The sequence below is a fragment of the Scleropages formosus genome, chromosome 3, assembly GCF_900964775.1.
Source record: "Scleropages formosus chromosome 3, fSclFor1.1, whole genome shotgun sequence".
NCBI lineage: Eukaryota > Metazoa > Chordata > Actinopteri > Osteoglossiformes > Osteoglossidae > Scleropages > Scleropages formosus.
Window position 1 is genome coordinate 12,088,935 of NC_041808.1, and position 26,932 is coordinate 12,115,866.

Below are 26,932 nucleotides of genomic sequence, written 5' to 3' on the forward strand. Positions count from 1 at the left end.
CTCACTGAACCTAAAATATTAGTGCTGTGGACATGATTGCTTTTGATACTACATGAGTGGAAACAGAAAAAGAATGAGGCGTTGTGTAGAACGGTTCCTGAAAAGCACATTAAACCCCTGAGACCAAGCCATTTGTTTCTGTCCACTCTAGAGGACAAATGTTTTTAAGCGTTATCCCCCAAACTCTACTTGTTACAATGCCGAGTCACAATGCATGCTACAGATGACATTTTACGATTTTAAATGGTGCCACATGTTTGGGGGTGGAGCTTGGACCACTTCCTAGAAATTCACCCAAACACCTTTTTTGCCGGGTCTCAGAAGAGCATCTGCACCGATCGCTGCGAGGGAAGCAGACGCAAGCACTCAGTTCTTCATTCCAGGCTAGAATAAATAGCTCACAGGTCTTATGTTTTATGAATTAGGCCTCCTCTCTAAGGTCCAGTTTCCTATTTGTAGTCATAAAGCATCTCACCCCCTGAGGTAAACTTCCCCAACACCCATGATGCTGACATTAAAAGCTACAGAATGTCATATCAAAATCATAGTCAGCCACCTGACTTTGCACAGGGTGGCACACCGTGTAGGGCAGACACAAATCATTAGCAATTCGGACCGAGAACACGTCCCGTCATTTGTCTTCAACACGTGTAGTTGCATATAGTGAAGACCCAGAGCCCCAGAGTCAGGAGACAGGGAACCTCAGCCAGGTCCCAGGATACGCGGGCAGGATGGCAACCGGGCCCCTCACCCCCCAGCTCTCAATGTTCCATACTCCACAGAGCGTCCTTCTCGTTTTAACGCATGCTAGTCTCACGAGCAACGCAGGAGACAGTAGACTCATGACACTGTCAAAGGAGAGTGCCGCAAAAAGGCTTTGGTGTGAAAGAAACCCGCAAAGAGCCTTTGGAGCGATGTTTATTCCATCAGACGCGTTCCTTCAGAAAGCCATGCCAGACACACAGTAAATCAAAGTTATCATTTTCTGATGGAACGGCACTAAGCTGCATAGTGTTTCCATGGTACAAATCCATGGTGCACGTTCCTGGTGGATTTTGATCTACGTCCCTCTTCTTTTTAACCACGCACCTCTGAAAAGACAACTGAGCAGAGTTTCATAATCAACTGAAGACGATTCACATAGGTGCTTCTTGGGACTCTTTGGTTCCCTGTACAAGCTGCTTCGAACTCATGGCTACCAGTTCACGACCTGCCTATCGCGTCTGTGACAAAACGCAAAGGATGAATTGGTACAGGCAACTGAAAAAGCAGATTATAATTACAGTGCAATATCCCTGATTGCAGGGGTAGCAGCAGCAATCCTTCCGTGTCATTCATCTCTTAATTTCAGTGACCGCACCACTATGGTTCTGCTGCATCTGCAGACAATGTAATCGAGGCAGGATCCGGGAACCGGACCCCTTCCCCAAGGCATTGCAGCGCACCGTTCTGTAAACGCAGAACATTTGCCATGCTCCTGGTGGACAACTGCCTTTCTGCGCAGCAATAAAAACCATTTTCAGGCAAATACTTCCATCTTTGTGCAAGTCCTCAATTAGCCTGTAGTTCCATGGGGTTAACAAGCATAAAAAAGGGCATCGACCTGCAACCACAGGGTCCTGCCCACTAGTACCCTTGATCAAGGTACTTACCATGAATGGGTACAGTAAAAAATACCCAGCTGCATAAATGTAAATGATTGTAAGTCATCTTGAACAAAGACAGCTTAATAATGAAGTATTAGCCAATTCGAAATTCTTTAGGAAAATTAAGGTGACTTGGGAAAAATCTATACATTTCTTAGCCTTTAGGTCAAAATGAAAATATTTGCTTTTTTTAACATAGAAGGTACAAGAGCAATTATCAGACATGCACTCAGTTAACTATACAGTCAATTAAACATGCCACTATATAGCCAGCTGACGACTTAAATGCAGGAATACGGTCATGTGTGCATGCCGAGTCAAACCTGACCCATAGCGACCAGTCGCGTGGTTTCCAAAGCAAGTCAAAGGAGGAACAGAGGTGGGTTGCCAGGTCCTCCCTCTGCATTTTGGTGGAGGCAAACGCAGGGAGAAAGAGTCGGCACGCACCCCAAGCAGGAATCGAACCCCATACCCACCACACAGCAAGGCACCAGTCGAACCTGCCGCACAGCCACACCCCCCATGCAGTAATACTGTAAATGCATTTAAATATAGAGAGTACAAGGTGAAGCTTGAGCACAAAGGAAAAGTTCAGCGACAGCAGGCTTGCCGGCACCTGAAACAGAGCCAGCTAGAGGAGCTCCTCACAACAGCTGTACTGCAGTGAAAACACTCGAGGCTTGAAGACAAACAAGGCATTGTTGCAACCGACGGGCTAATGAAGCTCAAGACTAAATGCATTAACCAGAGAAGTGTTTTGTTTTGTTTGGTTTCCTTCAGTGCAGAAAGCTCAGATTTGTTACCTTCAACATCACGAGGAAGAAATTAGGCAAATTCATGGTGCTCTAGCACACTGAGATAACATTACTCTTCCGCAATAAAGCAGTTACAGATTAACGCATCGTTAAATTATTTTCAGTACTTGGCGGAATATGACAGGTTCACCTTTTCACCTCATAAAGTCCACATTTCTGCTGATTATAATCAAAAAAGTGTTTATTGTAATATTGCGCTTAAGATAAATGGACATGATGTACCTCATCCATGAGAAATAAGTACATTATAAAACAGATTTCAATTTTTCACACTGGATTTCTTATATGACAGTTGTGAATGCACTTAATATATTTAAAAAATAAAAGAGGCACAAAGGATGAGTCTCAGTGCTGGAATGCAGCCAGGCCCATGTTTTGCCCAAGAGAGTAACAGATGACATGGCCATTACCACGGTTCATTCTCCACGGAGTAAACTGAGTAAACAGATTAGAGCACGTGATGACAACAGGCGAGCAGTGTTCTACCGAGGAGCTAATTGTGCTGACGGAGAACGGAAGCGGAGGCCTATGGTCAGTATGAATCACAGCACCAGAGTGAAGAAATAAAACACTTCATACAATGCATTCATCGCTCCAATATCCATATTAGTCAGCCCAGTTGAGGCACGGTGCTTCAGAGCCTATCCTGGAAGCACAGGGTGGCTCCTGGAGGCAGGGCACACACTGGACTGGATGCAAGTCTATCACAGGGGCAAGCACACACACGCATTCGCTCACACAGACTCAGAGGCAAAAGAGTAATTCATTCACCATTCCCCTAGAAAAACATCTTTGGACAGCAGGAGGACACCAGACTTCCAGGAGGAAACCGACACGAACGACAACACGCCAACTCCATGCAGACCAAGACAGATGGGAACCCACATCAGAACCCACAACCCAGGAGCAGTGAGACATCAACGCCGAATCAACACTATGGGACAGTGCGCTCGGTTTGGCCAAAGTGGCCTCTGCGACCTCTTTACATACCACGCGTGCACTCGGTGGTATGGATGGAGACTGGTGAGGAAGATCTCGGCAGCAGCCCTCCGCTGAGCAGATCTGCCGAGCCTTAAAATAATTACCATATTGCAAAGAAACGAACCTGTCCTCTCAGACAAAATGTGCTGACGGGAGTCCTCGAACACATATTCCCAAGCTGTCTGGCTTAATTGCTAACAGGATCCTCCTGGCATCATCCGGCAAGTTGGCATATCCTCCATTTTGACTTCGCAGCCATCAACAGTCAAAGCAGCTCTGGCCTGTCAGGAATGCATTGTTAACATCTGAAAAGGGGGAACAGAAAAACCCAGATAGAGAGCAAGAGAACATTATGCTGCATGCAATGCTGTCTGGATGTCCAGGCTTCTCTTATTTCAGGGAGGGGGTGTGAGGGAAAATACTCCACAGTAATTCTCAGGGGTTTCTTAAGGACAGAGGTGTTATGGACATTTCCAGGCAAGGGAGGGGGGGAAAAAAATAAAATAAGAAGTACAGGCTGCAGCCCAGGACGAATTTCTCACCCCTGGGACAGCGCAACATTAAACAGGAGAGAAGAAAAATATATTATTTTTCCAGTTCAGACCTCACAAAGGCATCATACAAAGAGAGAAGGTATGGGATTACTGACTAAAGCAGGTGAATTACAAAAATAACAAAAGCAAAAGCTCAGTACCCAATTAAGCAGATCATGATTTTCCCAAGCTTTTATTAAGATGGGCACCAGTAATTTTTGGTACAGGAAGGTCAACCTGACCAAAACAGCACTTCCAAATTTGAATCTTTATACAGTCTGGTCGGCAAAGAGGTCTGCTAATTCAGCAATGTGTCAAAGCAGCAGACACCATTGGCCGAAACTGATTTATAAGCAGGTGGGTTGAATTTCTGCCTGAACGGACCCCCCCCCCCCCAAAAAAGTTTCAATGACATAAACAACAACAAATAATGACTGCATTCCCAAGTGGAATTTTAAGCTGTATGAAATTCTGCAAAAGACGTATTCTTCTTTAAACATTTTAATTATTTAGCGGTTGTCTGAGGCTACTGATCTCTTCAAGGCCAATTTTCGGAGAACCACCCTGAGGACTGTGACGTACAGCAGCGCTCACGTTAACGGGTTGGAAAGCTTGCACGCTGCACTAGGCGTTTTATCTCACATTTAGCATAAAGGTTTTTGAATCCAAGAAACGACCAATTTAAAGAGTCTGGAGTGGATACTTTTTTGGAGGACCACCCCCCCACCCAAGAAAGGGACCCTAGAAACAGCACATCTCCAGACCGGCTCCTGCAGTGTCCCCGATGCTGCTATACCGCTCCTGCATGATCAATGGCAGCCGAACCTAAGAGGCACATTTGCAGCCATCTGAGACTTTCCCAGGGGCCACAAAGCAGTGCAAGTTACTGCCACTTCATTAAAATGCAAGGAAGATGATTAATTGCAATTTTTAAAAAAAAAAAGAAAAAACCTAACTCTCAAGCCTGTATTGAAAAGATTTTCAGAAAGGAAAAAAAATATATATATATAATAAAATGACCTAGTTTCAATAAAGCTGTTTCTTTTATGTTGACTGTTGCTTTTTCGGAGCCATTCTCTCTCGATTTTGAAGTGCTTGAGTATCTCGGCATCTCTGCACACGTGTGCCTTCTTATCTAAACACCAAGACTCTGTTCGCATCCGTATGACAGAGATGAGAACCAGAGAGAGGAATTAATCTTCTACTTCAATAAAGCAATATTTCAAAGATTTGAATACCTGCTCTGGCATACACTATATCTGAACGCTTTCAAGTACGAAAGACTGTGACCTTCCCAAATCTTCTACGGGCACCAAATTTGTTCGGGAAGCCGTAGGATGTGCACTTGCGCCCCTCTGCTATAAAGCACGGGTTCCGCACTCGTCACAGGAAATATTTGTGTGACTGGTTCAAAGTTCTCAGGAGCCCCTCTGCATAATCATCAGTGAGGGATCATTTATATTTAATAAAACCTAATTGGTGAACGCTACGACTCAGATGAACAAAACTCCCACAGTTCCTTGCTCTGACAGCATGCAGGAATTATTGATTTAACCCACTCTTCAGCTTTTATGCTCCAAGGGCCTTATTACTGGTGCTGGTGAGAAACCTAAGAACCTGACGGGCTGCAGACAGAAAATTACCCGCTCAGTATTTACATCCAAAGAGTCGGACCAGCGCTGCTATGTAAAGCAAGGTCTAAAACAGAGTTCCGATTTTAAACCCATTGGTACAATGGGATTGTGAATTTTCTACAGAATGTCAAGATAGTCTACAGAGCCCCAAGCAAGCACATTTATACATCGCTCACTGATGCTAGTCTCTCTCCCCCCTCAGAACTGCTGAATCCCTTTCAACATATAGCCTTGAAACATTTTCCAGATCAACTTCTCTCCTGACCTCCTAAAAGTTACACACATCTGCATCACACTGCCATGACCACCTTTGTGTTTCTCCAGACACAATTCGACCAGCACTACTCCAGTTATGTACACTGGCAAAAATATCATCAGGAAAAACTGTGCTTTCATAATCGAATGTCTGCATCGAAAGCTCTGTTACTTAAAGCATTTGTTTACTGCAAACTGTATGTCACTTTTGAGAGAAGTGAAGAAATGTAAATGGTGTTCTTATAAAATTAGCTAACAGTGTGAACATTAACAGTACTAACCCTCAAAATCAAACATCATCCTCGACCCATCAGCTGTTCCTTGTGGGAAAGGTCACTGGTGCAATGCATTGAAAGAAGAGATAAAAGGACGAAGGCAAGTTCTGAACATCAGGTCCTAGGGACACACGTGACACGAAGGGACAAGAGACAGACAGCAGTGAGCCAGCGTTAGCTACAATTATGATGTGACTGCAACCTAATCCCAATAGCCTCGTGGTGAATATTCATGGCCGATTTGATTGTCGTTGATCCCTAAATAAGTTTCCATACAAGTCACCTGGATCCTAGGTGTGGGCAAAAAAAAAAAAAAAAAAAAAAAAAAAAAAGTGAGCACAGTATAGAGTTCTGACCAACTGAACAGCATTTGTATTCAAAGGGACACAAAGTGCATTTACTATGGGAAAGCTGGAGTTCTGCATACTCACTGCCTTCTAAGAACTGCATTTGAGACCTGAGCTGCAATGTTTGCGAAACAGAAGAATCCCCATCACAGGGCCCTGTATTACATTACACTGATCTAAAAATTCTGCTAAGCTGCGCCTGCCACACGTCTCAGAAATCCCAACTCTGCTCCACACAGGAGGTCTGCGAGCCAGCGACAATCAATTCAAGGTTTAATGCGCGGAGACCGAGCCAAGGAGCCAGAGACCGGTGCTGAAGCCAGCATGCGAGGGTGCGAGTGTCACAGCCGAACAGATCTCACCATTTCGGCCACAAACTGCGCCGGTGCGCTGCTGAGATTCAATTTTACAATTCATTAAGATAAATGCATCAAATGAATTAGCCCAACAGGTTCTAATTAGAAGACAGGCAGGATGAGAGGGGGAATGACAGGACACAGCAGGTCATTGCTGACGTTCAGGGTCAGGTGGGGGGGGTGAGAGCCTGTGGCTTTGCCACAGAGCTGGAGAAAATCCACCGAAATGCCAGCATCAGAACTGAGCCTGTGCTCAGCTGCCTACAGGTCCAGCTGTCTTTCTTGGCTCTGAGGCCAAGAACAAAACAACAGCTATAGTCAGGGGCTACAGTGGGGCAGGACTGCAGGCACAGGGGGTGGCTGGATCGTGGCTCAAGTTCAAGCGCCATCACATGAGATTATATACCTCTTCACTACTTTGCCAGGTCCACTTGGAGCAACCAAGCCACACACACACACAAAGTTATTGAGCACAGCAAGACAGCAATGCAAGATAGGTGAGTAAACGGCAGCGACAGCATTCTCAGCTGTAGTGCCCACCGCAAATCTCACCCACAAAACGTTGTCTTTTCTCCAACTTGTGATCAAGGCAAGGAAAGCACCGAAGAAACCCAAAACTGTTGAGCGCCAAGAAGCAAAGTGTACGAAAAAAAAAAGCGTACCACACAGAGCCACCTTTGTTGTCCAGGTCTCAAACTGTTCCCATGACAACAGATCCCAACACTGGATCACCCCTTTAGCTCAGTGAATGTGCTGGGGTAATGCACTACCAAGAAGACACAAAAAAAAATTACAAAAAGGGGTTTTCCTTCAGTCAATCAAAACATTCTTGGGTTCTGCTTTAAGTATCCTCAGCAAGAAAGAAGTGAAACTAGGAAACACTCATGAAATGTGGACCATCAAGGTAAAGCATGCTCAAGTCCACCAGCAGACCGTTGACTCTAAATTGCTCGTAGAGCGTGTACGTGCAAGTGAATAAGTGTGTGTGAGACATCCCTGAAACACAATAGTGTCCCATTCAGGATGTACCCTGCCACACAAACTATGCTTCCGGGGGTGGCTCCAGACCACCACGACCTTGTATTAGACAAGCAGTTAATGATTATGGATGAATAAATGGATGAATGGATAGGTAGATAGATGGCAGCTGCAGGTTCTCACCTCAGAAATTTATCAACTGAACGCAAGACTCATTAATCACGTTGGGTTCAAACACACGTCAGGGCAGTAATGAAAAAAATCCTTTTGCCTTTGTTTCTCCAACAAGCCGAGCATGGGGCACGTGGAGTCCACTCGTGAATAAAGGTACTTAGCAAACCAAACATGGAGGACGTTAGCCAGAGGTCCAGCTCTCCCACCTGTGCAACGCAGGAAACGTGCTGGAAGCGCGGTACGGCCCTCAGCATGCAGCCAACCCGCGTAGACTCTCAAAGCCCAGGTGCTCCGGAAGCGGTTCTTCCGCCTCAACGGACCCTCCAGCCACACAGCGGCCCTGCGCCTGATGGACGGAAATTAATACACTGTGCAGCGCACAGGCTTGCAGTTAGTCGGACATTAATAATAATTTCTTGGAGGAACCATTTAGTGCTTTAACTTGTCCCGCAGCTCACGAAAGAGGTTAAGAGAACAGCTAAAGCAACTTTAGAGAACGAAGTCATCTGAAATCCAGAAGTTCACTGAACATGACATCAGAAGGGGGATTGATATGAAAGCCTGTTATTACTTATCCTGTTTATCGTCTCATCTTTCTCTGGGGAACCAACCGAGAAGATACAAGCCTGCACTAAACTGGGGGGGGGCTTAAGTTGCAGAGAGCCGTTTCCAGCAAGAGAACTCCTCATTTCGTACACGAATCTGATCCCCTAAACAGCAGGACTAAGCCTCCTGTCATCAAACCTCTATTTTTTATTATTCAAATGCCATCTTACGCCATACAACTGGCACTCATCTTCACAACTTGTCACTTCACTTCCCAATCCATCCCAAAAGTGGTAACAAAGATGTTCCTTTTTTATTAATACTGCCAGCTGTAACCCGTGCTTGGTAGCACTGGATTATTTGACAGAAGCATACTGTATACACATATACACACACATTATATATAAGGCATTCTTTCAAGAGAGGACATTTGTAGGTACCGCTAGGTGGGGAACAAACGGCTGTTTAAAGGAGACAAAAAAGGCGGGAGAAGGACTGCACCTCGCGCACCTACACCTATAATTGGATCGCGAGGACACAGCCCTCTAATGCCCGGATAGTGTAGCTACTAATCTACTAAGTACCGAGACTTAATACATCAAGTGTCGCTGCGGCCACAGCAGCAGGTAGAGCACAGATTAACAAAGCAAGTCCTCGGACTCTTAAAATTAACTTAATCAAGAGGGCCATGGCTGAGAAAATCCGAGAACTAGGCAGACGTCCCACAACACTTTCGTTGATACCATAAACAGTAGAAATGTCAGAGTAAAGTGCAGCTACCTTAACAGCAAGCAAATAAATTTTAAATAAGCAGCATAGGCGGCACTAAATGGGAAGCATTTATTAACGTTTAATACACGTCGCTATATACTACGATGATCACGTCAACAAAAGCCTTTTTGAAAAGGGGCGCGTTCAACATTCTCGTCGTTGGTCACCGACTCAGACCAAAACAGAGGTGCAGGTGCACGATCGCAGGGAATTAAACGTCTGTAAATAAGTAAATTAAAAAGTACACAAGGAAAGCCAAGTCTGTCACTGTTCGATGCGTTACAGCGACTATATATTATAGTGCTGAAGAATATAGGCACAAGAAAGAGAGCAGCGCAAAACCGAACAGTTACCTCAACGTTCGCAGTTCTTCATATTCGGGGAGCTCCTGAAAACAAACAAAGGGCCATCAGCTGCTCTCACAGATCGTACTTGGCAAACTACAACAAGACGCAAGGTGCTTCTCAATAAAGCAGTATATATATACTGATGTGCGTACAACAATAGAGAGAACGAGCAAGAGCAGCCCCGTTGTTAAGGAATTTGAGAGAATGATGCAGCTGATCTTGCTGCGATGTGTTCCTTATAAGAAGAAGAGAGTGTGGGCACAGAGAGAGAACCGGCACCGCAGCTGCTCCCGCTGCAAACCCCACGAGCTTCCAACATTCGTTTAAAATTTAAAGCTGAATTCGTACAACAACAAATAAATTCTCTTTACACGCTCAGAAGCACGAGGCCGGATTTCTGCGCACGGGTGTTTTTTTTTTTCTTTTTGGAAAGCCGCTGCATGCAAAGGCATCACCTTGCATTGAACTCGGATCAAGTCCTGCAAGCAAATACAACACGGGATTTATTATTTTTTTTTTTAAATCCAAAAAAAGATGGCAGTTCAAGCGGGCGTGCTCTGAGAGCTACGTTCTAAAACCGTGCGTTCAAAATCTGCGCTATTTATTTATATTTTTTACCTGCTTGTAGGTGTCGAGCGCGCGCTGCCTCCTCCTAGGATCGCATCTCTTTCTGCTGATGCACTTCGTGCTTTTTTTTTTTTTCCTCCCCTTTTTTTCCCAGTCGCTCTTCAGCAAACCCGCGAAGTGCCTGCTTTGTGCGCGAGAGCTGCGCGCTGCCGGGGAGCCGCGAGGAGAACGCGGACAGCGGCCATGGAGGATGATGGGCTTTCACACACATCAACGGCGCGCGAAGAGCGGCAACAGCATCCGCGCCACCACGTCCACGACCACCACCAGCACCTCAACAATAACAACAGCAACAACAACAACAACAAAATCAGCGTCGGCAGCAAGGCAGGCGCAGTGTGGCCGCTTATTCCCCCCGTCAGATGCCGCCGCTGCGCTCAGGCGTCGCGCTCCAATCGCTGCACGGCGCGCGGCCGGACAGGTCCGCGCAGTCCGCCCGCGAGGCACAGCCACCCCCCCATTATGGTTGCGGTGTTATTTCAGCGCGCGTCCAGATTTGCGAGGCTCTACGTCCCTCCCGCGCCGCTCCTCCAGCCCGATATCGCGGGGTGGCGGGTTCCGCCGTGCAGCACTGGGGCGAACACAAGGGGGTCTGGGAGGCATTGTGGGCTACGGAAAGCCGCGCGGCTCAAACGTTCCCACTCGGCTCCGACTCGCGGCGGAGCGACCGAACGGGGTTCTTTAAATGTGCTGCGCTCCACGATCGCTGCTGTCCGTTACTCCTTTTGATCGTAATTCCAGAGTGACTTTAAAGAAAAAAAAAAAACACTAACATTTTCAGTCACCCATGAGTCATAACGGTTTGTCCAGGGTTGTACTGGACTAGAGATCCCAGAAAGATACACGCCAGTGCAAGGCAGGGCAAACCCGACACAGGACGACAGTCCATCTCAGCACGTCTGACTTAGTCACAGTCGCTAAAACTTACCTCCTGGTTTCGAAAAAAGATTAGAAATTAGAATGATTAAAAATTAGATCAGCTGAGTCACTGTCATTAATTGCATTCCCTCTTGAAGGGTCGCAGTGGTCCAGAACCTATCCTGGAAGCACAAGGCGTAAAGCACAGTCCACTCCGGACGGGACAAGAGTCCGTCAAAGTGCAATCTCACGCATACACACGCTCAGGGCGATTTAGAGTCACCAGTTTACCTGGAACACCTGTCTTTGGACTGTGGGAGGAAACCAGAGCACCTTGAGGAAACCCTGGGAGGACATGCAAACTCCACAAAGACTGATTAGGAATTAAACCTAAACCCGCTCGCACAGCCCACATGCTTTGTTTTATTGTTTTTGATCAACTTCAAGGTTCTTTGAAACAAATTGCTGTAAATACTCCTATTCATTCAAAGTTCTTTCACCCACTTTGGTGGCAACACCACACATCTCACTTCGGAATCACCAACACTTGCAAACATGGACTGTAAACACTGTGGAAGCGAGGTGGTTGAAGGCAGCCCGACGGCCCTGTTCTGCTTGTTTTACTCCCTTCTGTGTGCTTGGTGGACAAACACGGGTCACGTTCCCTCCGCTATGAAAGGATGCTTTAGAAAACAAGTAAGTGAAGGAAACGTGCAATAAAAAGCAGAAAATTTGCATCTCTGAAAATTAATAACTTGGCCATTATTAATCCAAAGAGCGAGCGCATTTATTTTCATTTTCTGGAAAAGAATACTTTTACCTGGAGATGATTTTTCTCTGAAATATGATATTTTCACCAGGATTTAATGAAACGCCACATTTATTGAAATTTTAATACTTAAAAGAAAATGATCTATGAATATTTTTCCCGAAAGGAAATCAAGCATTGCACAGTGAAGAAACACAGGCCTACAGAAACCTGTCCGCACTTTTGTTTAGGGATATCACGTGTGAGATGTGTATGTTAAGGTAAAAATAGTGTATTTGTGTACTTCACGTTAAGCTAATTTTATTAGTGCAATCCAAATGGTCAAAATTAACTGAGAATGAGAAAAGTAAAAATTTAGGAGCAAAAAACTTTTGTGTTGCAATAAAGTGGAAGGGAGGGCGACTCAGGAGTGGGACAGTAGTACTACAGTAGCTAGTGTGTTTTGTTAAAAGAAAAACTGCATCAAAACTATATCCGGATGTTGGTAAAGGCCATTATAATAACCCAGAATTATATATCAAAGTCTATCTTAACTACTCGTTTCTCGAACCCAAATTGACTTAATATTTATTAGCTGTAGGTGATATATTGGAAGAAAGGGACCCTATAGCTGGTGAATCTTGTTACGCAGTGATTAGAAACATACAGATCATCATCCCCAACCCGAGAGGAGGATAACGGAGAGCAGCGCAGGGAATCTTAATCCCCCTCCCGAGCTGCCGAAGGGAGAGTCTCATGAAACATGGGTCTGGACCAGGGGGTATTTATTAGTAGAGGGATTAGAACAAACTGGCAGTCGACAACCTTCTAGTTAAAGAACCAAACCTGTGGCCCAAATGCTTCCGATTGTGTCATATTAAAGCTGCATTGTGAAAAAGAACTTAATACAAATTGTTTCGGTATCGATGGGAAAAAGAGTGGGACTGTTTTCAGTGCGAATGGATTTGGGCGAAAGCCTCTGGGGAGTGGAAACAACTGCCAAAACTAAGATACATTCCAAACGAAACCAAGACTGTTCCGTAATAGTGATTCATTGAGTTGACTGCATTGAAGATTTATCAAAGGAAATAGCCAAGACCCATCCAGGGTTCTGATTTCCGAAATCCTCTTTCAGTTGACCGCCTTGAAGGGAGCGGGTCAAGTATGGCAGGCCGGGTCTTCTGTTTCTATGGAGACGGACAGCTCCTCCTGGGGGACTCCAAGAAGCAAGATCCGCGCTTGTCCGCTTGTCCCAGCCCAGTGGGACACGCCTGAGAAACCCAACAAGGGGAGCATCCTGGGAAGGCCAAAGCACTTCATCTGGAACTTCTCGCGGGGGAGGAGCAGCAGCTCCGCTACGGGGCCGAGGACTTTCTCCCCATGACAGCGGGCAACAGAGGCTCCTGGGAGAATCCGCCCTTCCGGCCATTACCCAGCTAGTTCTGGAGTTATTGCCACTCACCCACTTACATTTATTCATTTAGCAGATGCTTGTCTCCAACGTGACATACAATAACAATTAATAAATAGTATTTAACTGAAGCCTTTATCTAATGCGGAGTACATTTGCATACATTACACAGGGAGCTAATATAACCGATGAGGAGCGAGTTGGGAAATCAGGAGGGGAGTGGGTCCCAAAGAGATGTCTTTTGAGACTCTTGGAAGCTGAGGGTGATTCAGCAGTTCCGAGTGAGAGAGGAACTCTCTCAGTCTTGCAGGGTTTGACGCTTTGCACTAAGCACCATACAGTCATACACTCATTTATACAGCATAGCATTGTAATGCACTCATTCACTCGCTCATTACGGGCAGTTTAGAGCCACCAGCCCATCTTGAATGCACGTCTTGGAACTGTGGGAGGAAACCAGGGCACCCGGAGGAAATCAGTGTGAACACGGTGAGAACATTGAAACCCCACACATACCAAATGGGCGTCGAACCCACGTCCAACTGCACAGGCACTTACTTCCTACTCCTGATGCAGATCCCTTCCTTACTCTGGTGTCACTGTCTAGTGCGAAACACAGGCAAAGAGCTGAGGCCAGGTGAGCACTCTTTTTACACTTTCTGTACCTTGACCTCTCCTTCCAAGAAGCCACCTACTCACTCGGATCCCAGCCACACGGGCCACTACTGCTTGCTACCTATGAAGCTTTGCTGGAAAGCGAGTTGAGCGCACGCTCCGCAGCAGCAGCGAAGCGAGTCTTGTATCGGAATGATCCGGCAACCCGCCCTGCTGCTCAGAGACGTCATGTTCTGCTGGGGTTGCCGCGATGGTGCTAAGAGTTCTCCAAGGCTGGAGCTCAGATGAATAGCTCTGGACGTGGTCCTCAGCGCAGACGGTGCAGCGTGTCCTTTGACAGTCAAAGTGCACAAAAACACGGGCGCCGACTGATGACGCCACATTCTGCCCTGTATCATGTTACATAATTCTTAATATCATAAGAATGCATATTAATAGCTAAAAGGGACGTGACACAGGTCGGCGAAAATGTCACATACAGCTATTGGCGAAAGATGGCGTTTCTAACATGCAGTTTGTTCGTTCTGCAGACGGGCCTCTCCGAGCTGTGGAACAACAAAAGGAACATTCTAGAGAACACCTCTCCTTCAAGTCTTAGTTATGTCTTTTTTAAAAAGAAATACTAGTGTTATCATTCTTAAATGTTATTGTTACATTAAGAACTCCTTTATTAAAATGTTTCATGCTAGTAGTTAAAACAAAGCATAAAATTTCAACCATAAACAGGGAAAAAAAAATCCCTTCCGGAGATGGGAGAAATGGCTATAATTAATAATTTGTTTCTGAAAAAAGGGAAAATCCATAGCAGCACTGACATATCAACAACCAGAGGGTATTTTCAATAGATTCAAAGTTGTAGTCAGAGGCAGTAAAAGAGAGTAACATTTTTGCTCAGTGATATTTTAAAATGCACTCTTATGAAGATTATAAATCATGGGAAGCTATGAGTCAGCTCATGTGTATTTCTATTTCATTGCGCAGCTGATGCTTTCATCCAAAACGACTTCCATTTTTACCCTTTTATAAATGAGAATATTTTACCGGAGCAGTCTGGGGCCCCTGACACACACACACACACAACCCAGGGTCAGACTGTCCTACACTCAACAAGGTGACGGGAGGTCGTCATGGAGACCAGTGTAAACACAGGGAGCTGGGGACTCGTACGAAGCGAAGGGCTCTGGCCTCATCACGCAGAACCCAACTTCACACAGGCCTCATGGGAGATGATTCACAAGGCATCACAGGTGCTGCATAATCCAAGATGGTAGGTTTGAATCCAACTCCTACTCTACAAAAACTGTATGTGGGGCAGCAGGTGGACCAGGTTCAAACATCTATGACGACAGAAGCGACAGCTGTATGCGCTGCGCCACACTTGAACCTGTAAGCCGTGTGGAAAAACGCATGAGAACAATGAAGAAACAAGTCTCAGTTTGCAGAGGTTCCCCCTCAAAGTGTAAAGACATTCTGACTGCGGGAAGTGTGTGTGTGCGAGGTGCTTCAGATGATCTGTTGTTCCATCCATAGTGAAAACAGATCTAACCTTTCCTCACAAGGACAGGTCTGGAAAAGAGAATCCCTGACTGATTACCACTGTCAATTAAAACAGGTGGTCTCTCCTGCCCCCTACTGGGAACCTCATGTCACAACAATCCACAATATCTTCCGGTGTTAAAACAAGAATGAAATTAATTAAAAACAGCATCTTCCTCAGAAATGGCAACTTAAGTCTGAAATACATGTCACATCTGAATGTTTTATTCCTCCACAGAACTTGAAGGACAACTCATCAAAAGAAACCACTGACACATTCTTAGGAAATAAAAGAACAGTCTCACAACATGAACATAAGACACAGTCACGGAAACAGAGAGGGTGGCCTATGTGCCTCACCGTGAAAACATTTACATTACTTAGGGCATGCCATATACAGAAGAGTGACTTTTTTAATGATATAACTCACAAATAATTACATCTTATATGAATATAAGGACATCATACATGAAAAGTAAAATCTAATATGGATGGAATGATGTGCACTTTACCCAAATTACAGTAATTTTTAGATCAGTGTAAAAGTCATCTGATTACTTTTGTACACAAGATCTGTGGTTTGCCTGTTAAAAGCTCAGCTAAAATAAACTAAGGAAAATTATATGCAAAATGCAAAAATTCAGTTTCAAATCAGTATTTTTGGTTGACATGAGACAATAGCACACATTTGTGAATCTATACTGTTATACACATATCAAACAAACGTGGTCAAACATGGAGGCCCTGAACACACAAGCCACGTTATGTACAGCGTACTTGAAATTTACCTTGGCAGAGGAACATAAACAAGAAAAAAGTACAAAGATCGTTTGGGACAAGCTCATTTTGGTTTATAGTGGATAAGAATAGAACACTTGTTCTGACTGAAATATGCTCTGAAGACAGGTTAGTCAAGCAAATGGTATACGAACAGATTTTAAAAAAAGAAAATTACATTTTAATAGCAATTAATGCTACAACACAAAAAGTGGTCCTTTAAGAATGAAGACAGTTTGTTGAACAATTAACAGAGTATTTATTTTGGTCATTTCTAGTGAATGAGGGTGGTTTGGTTATAAACACAGCAACAGTAAATCAATAAGACAACTTATAAATGATTCAAGATTTATGATTCAAAAGTACCCCTTTAAAAACATCCAAAACCAAGATGGATAACTGCTGCTTCACAAGGTCACTGCAGTGTCATGGACAGAGAGTACGGTGGTGTACAGGGGCCATTTACAGTCAAATACTAAGATTACTGTACACATTTTCAGCTATAGGTGTATAATCATTAAAGTACAATATATAGACATCCTTATGTGTACAATAATATTCTTCAACTTTAATATTCTTTAAATCATAGATTATCTGTCCTTGTTCACATCCATATCAGCAGATATAGAACCTCTTTCCAACAGCAATCAATATAATTTCATACAGAATAATTCAATTATTACACAACACACTTACAATGCACACATTTTGAGTAAGTTCCTGTTTTTTTTTTCCCCCTCGCACATTCTAGTCCCACATTGAAATCGGTACGAAACACCAGTAGAAAAAGGCAGTTGGTAGAAACAAAACGAAAGGATGGAAAGACAAACAGGTAATGGCAACTGTCATGTGACTGGGGTCATGTGACTGGGTTCATTTGCCTTATCCCTTTGTACGCTCACTCCGAATACAAAGCACTGGTCACAGAATGTTTACATGTTTGTACTACCATTTGACACACAGCAAACTACTTCACAATGTAATTCTCACACTCTCGCACAGTACAGATAGTACCTTAGAAGCCATTACTCGCACCACTGGAAAGCAATATTTTTGTGTAGCACGAGGTGAAAAAAAATGGGTTGAGTGTATTCATCTGAAATTCCAGTGTATGTTCACAAATTCACTGCAGATTTTTAGTGAGCGGTAAACCCTCAAAATATTGAGTCACCTCGCTACTGTGAAACCATTCAATAATTCAAAAACACTTACTGCTTCTATGGTTTTATATGGCCATTTGAACCATTTCATTTTATAAACAAAAAGTGATATCTGAAATACTGTGAAACCGATTTATATTTTCAGCAAATCCTATAAACTCACGTTTAAAAATGGAGAATTTGTCTAAAAGACTTGCAAACTAGCATTTAACTTTAAAGTTGCATTTCTTTAAGACAACATGGTGCAAAGGTATTACTGAGCTGATGAGTGCTGAAGTTTCCAAAATCAGATATCCTTCAGCAAATAATGGATCAAAAGGTCATGGACATGCCAGAAAGAAGCATTTGAATAAGTTACTACATATATACACAATACACAAAAGCAAAATATAGCTTCTTGAGATGATCACGCTTCACTCATCTTCTAGTCACCCATCTTAACTTTTGAAGTCTACAGAGGAAAGAAACGGTGGCATAGTGGTATTAAACAGTTACTTCCTTATTCAATGAATTCTAATATATTTTCTTTTGTGTTTTAATGCAATATGGCCACTTAGGCAAACATAAAACCCACCATGTAACAAAACTTATTTCATGCTGTCAATTTGGCTATTCAATGTAAAAAAAAAAAAAAAAAACAGAAACCTATCATTGAAAGCAATGTATCAGAGCTACAGATACTATTTTTCACTTAAGTTCTCCAGAACATATTTTATTTAAAAAAAAAAAAAAAAAAAAAGTGTAATTACACGAAACATTGTTCTAAGAAAATATTTTTCTCACAGAAGATGGCTAATAAAACCATTGTGTTTCTATTAAAGTAATAATAAATTTAATTACGACCATCTATGTCTTTAGTATGTTTACTATGATATTTAGGCATTTCCTAAACCATTGAAACAATAAAACTTGGAGTACATCTGTTACCTGCAGAATGGCCACGATGACTCCGAAGAGTCCAATGGCGCTGCCAAAGATTTCCACGATCAGGATCTTGACAAAGAGACTGGCATTCTGGGCGTCGGCCAGGGCGGCGCCGCTACCCACGATGCCAACACAGATGCCACAGAAGAGGTTGGAGAAGCCCACAGTGAGGCCAGCTCCAAACATGGAGTAACCTGGAAACAAAGACAGAGACAAGTTCAGCAACCAGGAGAGGGAACCACAGCAGTCAGGTGTGAAGCCCACCCAACAAACATGCACATTATCTCGAGGGATGCTTACGCTTGTACCCCACCGTATCAGCCTCTAGCTCATTACAGCAAAATTACTTCACTAACAACCTAAATAACATTTATTTATTTAGCAGATGCTTTTCTCCAAAGCAACTTCCAATGAACTCTATGTAGTGTTACCAGCTCACACACCTTATTCACCAAGGTGACTTACACTGCTAGATACACTGCTTACAATGGGTCACTCATCCATACATCAGTGGAACACACTCTCTCTGTCACTCACACACTATGGGTGAACCTGAACAGCATGTCTTTGGAGTGTGGGAGGAAACCGGAGCACCTGGAAGAAACCCACGCAGACATGGAGAGAACATGCAAACTCCACACAGACTGAGCGGGGATCGAACTCACGTCCTCTCGCACCACCCAGGTGCTGTGAGACAGCAGCACTACTCGCTGTGCCACCGTACCAAAATAACTTCAGTAATCTTTGAACTCTTAATACGCTTCTCTGTAACTCTTTAACCTTTTATTCGATGGCCACAGATAATTTTTTTTTGTTCTTTTCTTTGTTCTGTTACCTGTCAAAGAAGCAGGTTCACCAGTACCACCACCTGAATTCAACATCCCAAAGAACTTACACCAGGCCCTCGAAACAAGTACTCCTTATGAAACACATGACTGCCCCCTTGTGTCAAAAACAACTACAACAACTATGTTTCCATATTCCTGCAATTTGTTCCAAAGTGATTCATTTCCACCATCCTGAAAGCAGTCAGATCACTGACTCAAGTCAGTCAAAAGTCTTGTTTCCAGCAACTGAATTCTACCTTTGTGTTTGGTTAGAGCTGAAAATGATCTGTTATGACCTCTCAACTCTTCTGCAGCAGTCTCCAGAGACCGAGGACATGACTGGGAGACTTTGCCATCACTCTTTTGTCCAGTTCATCCAAGTATATACTTTATATTGCCCACATGTATTCAACTTTAAACTGGCACTGTACATTATCAAAATGAATCCTTCAGTAAAGCAAGAAAAAACATTAAAATGGATTGCTGTACCAGCTTGGTAGTTCCGTGCTCCTATGGTGTCTGGGGTGGTGCCACTGAAGTTCTACAGCGAAAGAGAAAGAGTGTCTGTTTATACGTGTAACATACAAGGCTTAAGTGGTACATCTGCTGCTTGTCTCTAAGCAGAAAGAACAGTGACATTGGAAATAAAATGTCAGACCTACCCATGTTAACATTTGGTTCTTTAAATATTAAGTGACATCACAGGCAGTAGGAAACAGACTTTACCCTCCCAGCATGATACTCACCTCGGCCATGTTGCTTATGACAATCGCCATTATGATCCCATAGATGGCAACAGCTTCACAGAAAATAATGCTGGTGCCAAAAAAAATTAAATGAATAAATACAATCAATTAAAGAAATACCAGTATCAATATAAAATCTACTTTGTAAAGCAGATATGCCTTTACAAGCAGTGTGCAGCAAAGTCCATCAGACAATTAAAATATATGCACAGGTTCAACATATACCTGACAAGGTTCTTTGTTTTAATCCTTGGTGCTTTTACACCACCCCCAATAATGCTGGAGCCAGTGATGTAGATACCCCTGCAAGTAAAATACCCAAGTGAGATATTCAGCAGAACTCTAGACTGAAGTAACCAAGAAGGTGCTGCAGTGTTTCCACGGTACTAGTACCATAATTAGTACATGGACAGTTTGAAAGTATTTAAACACTATTATTGAAAAGGTATTTTCATAAAGGGTATTGAAAAAGCAGGCCTGTAAGTCCATAAAAAAAATGGTGACTTCAAAGACAAATTGGAAGCTATATTCATAATCACATGGAATAACATAAAATGAGGAAACCTGACTAAGAAACATCCAGTCAACAACAGTTCTCCTAAGTCCTCCGTTGAAGATGACTGTCTCAAAACAAGTCAGTCTGAGTAATTAGGAGAAATTTTTCCAAACAAAAAAAATATGGTTTTGGAAATACAGGAACATCAGTCCAAATATGTTGAAACCAGATCTTACTAGAGATTAAAAATATTGAAGACTCAAATCTCAGCAGTCACTAATGTAATAGCCTCAAAAACATTTAATCTATCTTTAAAAATTGGTAAATGTTTTCAGTTACCAATTCAGTGAATGCAAATGTAAAATCAGCGAAAGGCGCATGACGGAAACTCACCATGCAGCTCCTACCACTGAGAGGGAGATAGCCAGGCCGATCCCCAAGTTGGCCCACATGAACGGAGAGGTCTCTGTCAGAAACCTGAAATATAGCAAAAGAGCAACAACTCCATTTACTGCCATGCAGATTTAACACACACAAAAAAAGTGTCGTAGGCAGACTGTCTACAGTCATTGCAATACAGCCTTGTTATGGGCCTGTTTTTGTGGTAATGGGGGACATATGCAGGTAGCATACTGTCAAAGGCCAGACTTGTTAGGTGACAGCAAATGTTTGAAAACCTCCTTTGGGTAAGGTACTCCATCCAAACTATTCTAGTAAAGCATTACTTCATATAAACAGATCTGTAATTCAAATAAAAAGTGACTAAGTAACAATTTTGCTAATAAACAGTACCAATATCAATATAAGCAGAGCTATTAACAAATGAAGACCATACACTTTACAGTAGGTCTCACACTGTACTCACCATGCCACGTCAAATCGGAACCCAAGGTCGAAAATTGTATAGCAAATACCTACAAGAAACAGGCGTTAAAAACCAACACATCTACAGAAAATGGATGGCATAACATTTCTGAAAATGTAACTCAGTACTTCGAAGTGCACTTGTACACCAGTTTGAACAGTTAGAAACTGTAGTCCGGGATACACACACACACACACACACACACACACACACACACACACACACATACATTTTCAGAACCGCTTGTCCCATACGGGGTCACGGGGAACCGGAGCCTAACCCGGCAACTCAGGGCGTAAGGCCGGAGGGGGAGGGGACACACCCAGGACGGGACGCCAGTCCGTCGCAAGGCACCCCAAGCGGGACTCGAACCCTAGACCCACCGGAGAGCAGGACTGTGGTCCAACCCACTGCGCCACCGCACCCCTAGTCCGGGATACTGATTAGTAATTCATCTCAGTTTGTGTTTTCAGGCACTCATTGAAATATGCTTTAAAAGTAGCACACTTTTTAGACCCCAAATGTAGGCACAGATGCCTTGTTATATGGGTTTTGTTGTAAATGTTATTTTTGTGAGGACTTAACACTGTAATGAGTAGCTTGCAATAAAAACGTCAATGATCAAACTAAATGGCTGCTATAATACTAGTCACTTCTGAAACAGACAAATCATTTACTTGTATCAGATGTCTGCCAGAAATGCAGACCACAGAGCTGCACAGATCACCTCTGACATACTGAGGCAGCCACCTCCTGTGTTCTACTTGGGTTTCCGTAGTGTGTGAACTCTCCACTTCAAAGAGGGCAGCTACTGGCTCTTGTGATGTCTTGAACAGTGTAAACACACCTGTGTAATGTAATCAAGCTGACTGTGGTACTTTTCATACTGGCATCTTACATTTATTCATTTAGCTGATGCTTTTATTTAAAGTGACTTACAATGTTGAGGTATTTACAATTACAGTATTTACCCATTTATACAGCTGGGTAATTTTTACTGGAGCTATTTTAAAGTAAGTACTTTGCTCAAGGGTACTACAGCCAGAGGTGAGATTCGAACTTGCGAATTCTGGGTCCAAAATCAGCGGCTCAAAACTACTACATTTACATTTATTTAGCAGACGTTTTCTCTAAAGCGACTTCCAATGAACTCTATGTAGTGTTATCAGCCCACACACCTTATTCTCCAAGGTGACTTACACTGCTAGATACACTACTTACAATGGGTCACTCAGCCATACATCAGCAAAACACACTCTCTCTGTCACTCACACACACTGTGGGTGAACCTGAACAGCATGACTGTGGGAGGAAACCCACGCAGACATGGGGAGAACATGCAAACGCCACACAGACTGAACGGGGATCGAACCCATGCCCTCTCACACCACCCAGGCACTGTGAGACAGCAGCGATACTGGCTGTGCCACCATGCTGCCCAACTACAGTACCAACTGTCCCCTAAAAGAAGGGCAGCTACTTTTTGAGGAGGCAAGTGTGTTTACATTGTATTTATGTTTTTATGTCTTGCTTAGGGGCTCAAAAATCTCACCCAGCTTCAAAATGCCGCATGTCCTCCAACCACATCTTGGAAAATGGTAAAAGCAGAAGTGTTCACTTCCCTTTATTTTGTTTCATCGGGCTCTTTTACTAAACCTGAAAAAAACCTGACTAACCTCAAGACAACTCCAAGTTGTAATCTCAGCAGTCAATATTGGTTTTGAGTTTAAAAAAAAAAAAAAAAAAAAGAATGACCAGCAACATAATTGTCTAGTATTAACATATTTACATAAAACAAAAGGAGATCAGTCATATACTAAAGACTTAATTACAGGCTCTTATTATATGTAATTAGAAGTCTTATATGGACAGTAGAGTTTGTGCATATTTTTGCTATTCATTTTTAATTTTCTTGACTATAATCCTTTTTCATGTTTATATTCTGCGCAGCGCACTTTTGTATGTTGAGTTATATGCTTCTGCCAAATGATTCAAAGAGCGTGAACATTCACCCTGACATGTCAAAATGTGTTAGAGAATCCTTAAGAAAAAGAAACAATCGCAGGAAAGTCCAGGAGAAGCAAAAACCAAAAGGAAAGAAAAAAAAAAAAAAAGAGAGGAATACACACTTCTGAATTGTTTCCCAATTCATCCACAAGTGTGTGCGCTGAGGCAACTGCAAGAAAAGGCAGAAAACAGAAGCGAAATTCATGGAGACTAAACTGTAAACCAACTAACTAAGGCTTGTTTCCTCTCTGCACTTCAGCTGCAACAAAATGACAAGTTTTTCCATTGGACAAACGTCCAGATTCCACAAATTTTCTGAGTTACGAAACAATTATTAATAAAAATTAATAAAAATAAAAAAAAATCCCGTCCTAACAAGCTGAAATTTCTAAAGGTGAGAAACCCTCAGTGAGAAGATGCTCAACCTAAACACACAGGAAATACAAACAAGTATTTAAGTGACTTCCCGGCTTAAATTAAATAGCAAAACTGCAGCCATCATGGCAGTAAATGTCAAATGTAAATGTAGAATGAAAAGACAGAACAGTTCAGTGACTCCTAGTGTAAGTGCTCTCACGAGGCATTTGCAGATTTAGGAAACCCAAACCATATATTTAAATTTATTTCTTTTTTTATTTTGCCCCCAATTACATATCATCATTATATGTGATCCTGATGATCATGATGATTCCAGCACAGCTCCGGCCCGGGCTGGCCGGCTAATCTCGTGGAGCTTGACTCAAGCTACTGCAAATCCATCTGACGTACAAAAAATGGAAAACGAACAGACAAAATTAAAATTTGCGACCAAAATTACAAAAGAAAAAAAATAAAGTAAAAATATATTTAAGTGCCTCCGCGTTAAAACGCTTTATTACATTTTCAGCGGGGAATTCAAGGCTAGCTCGCTATTAGCTACTAGCTAGCTGCAGAAAAGCGCTAACTGCTCAGCCGCAGCGGCAATTAACTACAGCGAGTCTTTGGGAGACAATACAGCTGAGGAAGATGTCGACACTGGTAAATAATGAACACAAAATTAAAGCAAGGTAACTTCTCTGCGATGTAGTTTTACGAGGGAAAGAGGCGAGAATGCGCTTACCGACGATGAGCAGGGTGCTCCAGAAGGCCACAGTGACCCCGGTGTACAGAATAGCGTGCCCATTCATCGTGCCAAAGCTCTGTTAACCCACTAGCTACCTAGTATTTGTCAGCGGTCATCAACTGTATTTCTTCCCAGGAATGTCCTCGAGTAGCTAAGCTAACTGCCGTGCTGCGATAATCCGTATATTTCTAGGTGGAAAAAACCGAATGAGGAACCGTGTATCCATCAAAAAAACTCGCACAGCAGTCAGCAGCCGATCATGTGACGCCGATGTGACCGCAACGTGCACCACGTGACCCGGCGACGCAGCCATGTTTTCTTCTTCAGTGGTTTCGTGTCGTCGACTCGTGGCGCGAGCTGTGTTATACTGCCACCTGTGGCACTGGAGAAAGAGAAAAATGACTGACGCTGTCGAAGCAGTAGCGAGCGTTACTGCCGCTAGTGCCCTCAAACTGTGTGTGAAGTGTGTGCCTCTTTCACACCGGTGTACCGTCACCTGGACACTACTTAAGTTTTAAACAAGTTGCCTTAAACCACAACACTTCTGTGTTCTTTAATAATATAATTTCATTCGCAATGATGGTAGTAGATTTACACAAACAAAGTACCGTCTCATAGTAATGGCTTTTGGGACGAGTATAAAACACAGGTTGAAGACACAAGTTGAGTCTCTAGTCTGTAGTTATGAACTTAAGACAAATGCAGTTTAAAGATATCCGTTTTTACTTAATGCAGATTATCAGGTACATGTCAGCTGGAAAGCGCTGCCGTGAAGCACTAGTCTACGCGCAATGTCACCACACCTGTCGTATAATATTTGGCAAATCATTACCCATGTGCACAGGGTTATACATCTAGATCGGCATCCTTGTTTATGTGTATCCGCAGCTTTCACCGGGTGTACCACTTACTCATCTAGCTGATACTTTGCTCCAAAGTGACTTACAGTGTTAAGATACCTACTTTATTGACACCTTTATACAGCTGGATGATTTTAGAGGAGCAACTTAAGGTAAGTACCTCGTTCAAGGGTATGACAGCTGGAGGTGGGATTCAAACCTGCAACCTTAGGGTCAGGCTACAGCTCCACTCACTACACTACCACACTGGCTGGCTGAAGCCGCTTGTCCCGAGCGGGGCTGCAGCGAACCGGAGCCTAATCCAGCAACACAGGGTGCAAGGCCGGAGGGGAGGGGACACACCCAGGATGGGATGCCAGTTCATCACAAGGCATCCCAAGCGGGACTCGAACCCCAGACCCAGCAGAGAGCGGGACCCGGCCTAACCCACCGTGCCTCCGTATTGAGGCACTGGGAGAACTTCTGACTATTGGCTGCCTTTAGTTTTCTTTTTGCAAAACCTGTGGCTGTTACTACTTTTATCATTCATCTATTTATAGATGGAATATAACACAGGAACATACAAACTTAGAGCATCTGCTTGACATTCACCTGAATAGATTTTCTTCACATTTATTCAGTTAGCAATGCTTTTCTCCAGAGAAATTTATAATATTAAGCTTACAGTTATTTATAGAGCTGGCTCATTTTATGAGCACAATTTAGGGTAACTATCTTGCTCAAGGGTATATAGCTAGAGGGGGGGATCAAACCTGCATCCTTTAGCTCCAAAGGCAGTAGCGCCAACCAGTATGCTACCAGCTGTCCTTTTACAATGAAGCTGCAGTCCTGTATGTTTTCAAAGGCCATGCAGGTAATGTGCGACCATACTGGCTTTAAAAATCCACCCTCTGGTGGTCTGTAACAGGCCCTATAAACTTCTTAGCCTTGTGCACACTGTAATTTGCGTCGTTGAACTCTTCTCCACAAAGTCTTTGGCTCAAATGTCAACAGAGCGTTGCACCCAGAAGTGAAAATTAATGCCTTTCCACTGAAAAACAAAGTCCTGAGGACAATTTCCTCCATTCGTGTAGAGCAGAAAAAGTGGCTGGGACTTTCAGACCCTTGGCCAGCTGTGACATGGTGACAGGAGCACCGGCAGCCGAGCTAATAAGACGACATGGTGAGAATTTAGCACAGCTGCTTCTCGGCAACGGCACGAGACGAGGGACTGAATAGCGGCAGGCCAGGGTAGATTATTAGCTTCGCGTGTGTCTAAAAGGATCTTGTCCAGAGCATAAACCCCTGTCAAACTCTTTAGAATTAAGATACATTATTTACATATTTAACTAGCATAGACTGAACAGACCCTGGGAATGAAGGAGAATTTAAATATCGTGTACAGTACATCTACAAGAAACTGCAATAATGTATAAAGTATTAATTGTAAGATATATTTAATAATGAATTTAGAAGGAAGTAGAATGTAACAAGGGACAGGCAGTGAGCTGGGATATAAGCAATATAAAAGATATAACAAATACTGTATAAGGATAAAAGAAAATGCTAGAAACTGAATATGAAAGAATGTAGAGATAAAATGGCCTATAATATTAAACTGCTGAAAACTGATTAGCTTTTAAAGCATATCCATGGCGCAGAGTGTGTCCTAAAATCCCTAAATAAATTAAATGTCCTCTGGTAAAAAAAAAATGGAAATTCTGGTGTAGCACAAA

At 43.2% G+C, this 26,932-nt stretch overlaps 2 protein-coding genes across 4 annotated transcripts in view; both read right to left on the bottom strand.

Annotated features, from left to right (window-relative positions):
* The window catches only part of b4galt2 (UDP-Gal:betaGlcNAc beta 1,4- galactosyltransferase, polypeptide 2), a 118,104-nt gene extending 107,236 nt beyond the window's left edge, over positions 1-10,868 (bottom strand). Inside the window, exon 1 of one of the 3 annotated variants that reach the window (XM_018753681.2) lies at positions 10,277-10,868. The gene's annotated coding sequence lies outside the window, so the exon portion shown is untranslated. Of the gene's footprint in view, positions 1-8,200; positions 8,264-9,664; positions 9,687-10,276 lie in introns of those variants that run through there. The other 2 variants (XM_018753682.2, XM_018753683.2) reach the window with 2 other exon arrangements.
* A 4,788-nt stretch (positions 10,869-15,656) lies between these two features.
* On the bottom strand, positions 15,657-24,623 carry atp6v0b (ATPase H+ transporting V0 subunit b). Its single transcript, XM_018753142.2, has 8 exons — positions 24,355-24,623; positions 21,249-21,297; positions 20,777-20,860; positions 20,113-20,190; positions 19,888-19,957; positions 19,631-19,682; positions 18,318-18,508; positions 15,657-17,841 (listed from the first exon to the last, which is right to left on the bottom strand). Exons 1-8 carry the CDS (start codon positions 24,419-24,421, stop codon positions 17,815-17,817), a joined length of 618 nt encoding a protein of 205 aa, XP_018608658.1. The 5' UTR covers positions 24,422-24,623; the 3' UTR covers positions 15,657-17,814.
* Positions 24,624-26,932: the final 2,309 nt, after the last annotated feature.

Coding starts and splice junctions, on each gene's coding strand:
- atp6v0b (XM_018753142.2), bottom strand. CDS start 24,421: ATGAATGGGCACGCTATTCTGTACACCGGGGTCACTGTGGCCTTCTGG. Junction 21,298..24,354: donor GAGCACCCTGCTCATCGTCG/GTAAGCGCATTC, acceptor TGTTTCTTGTAG/GTATTTGCTATACAATTTTC. Junction 18,509..19,630: donor AGCACGGAACTACCAAGCTG/GTACAGCAATCC, acceptor CTTTGTTTCCAG/GTTACTCCATGTTTGGAGCT.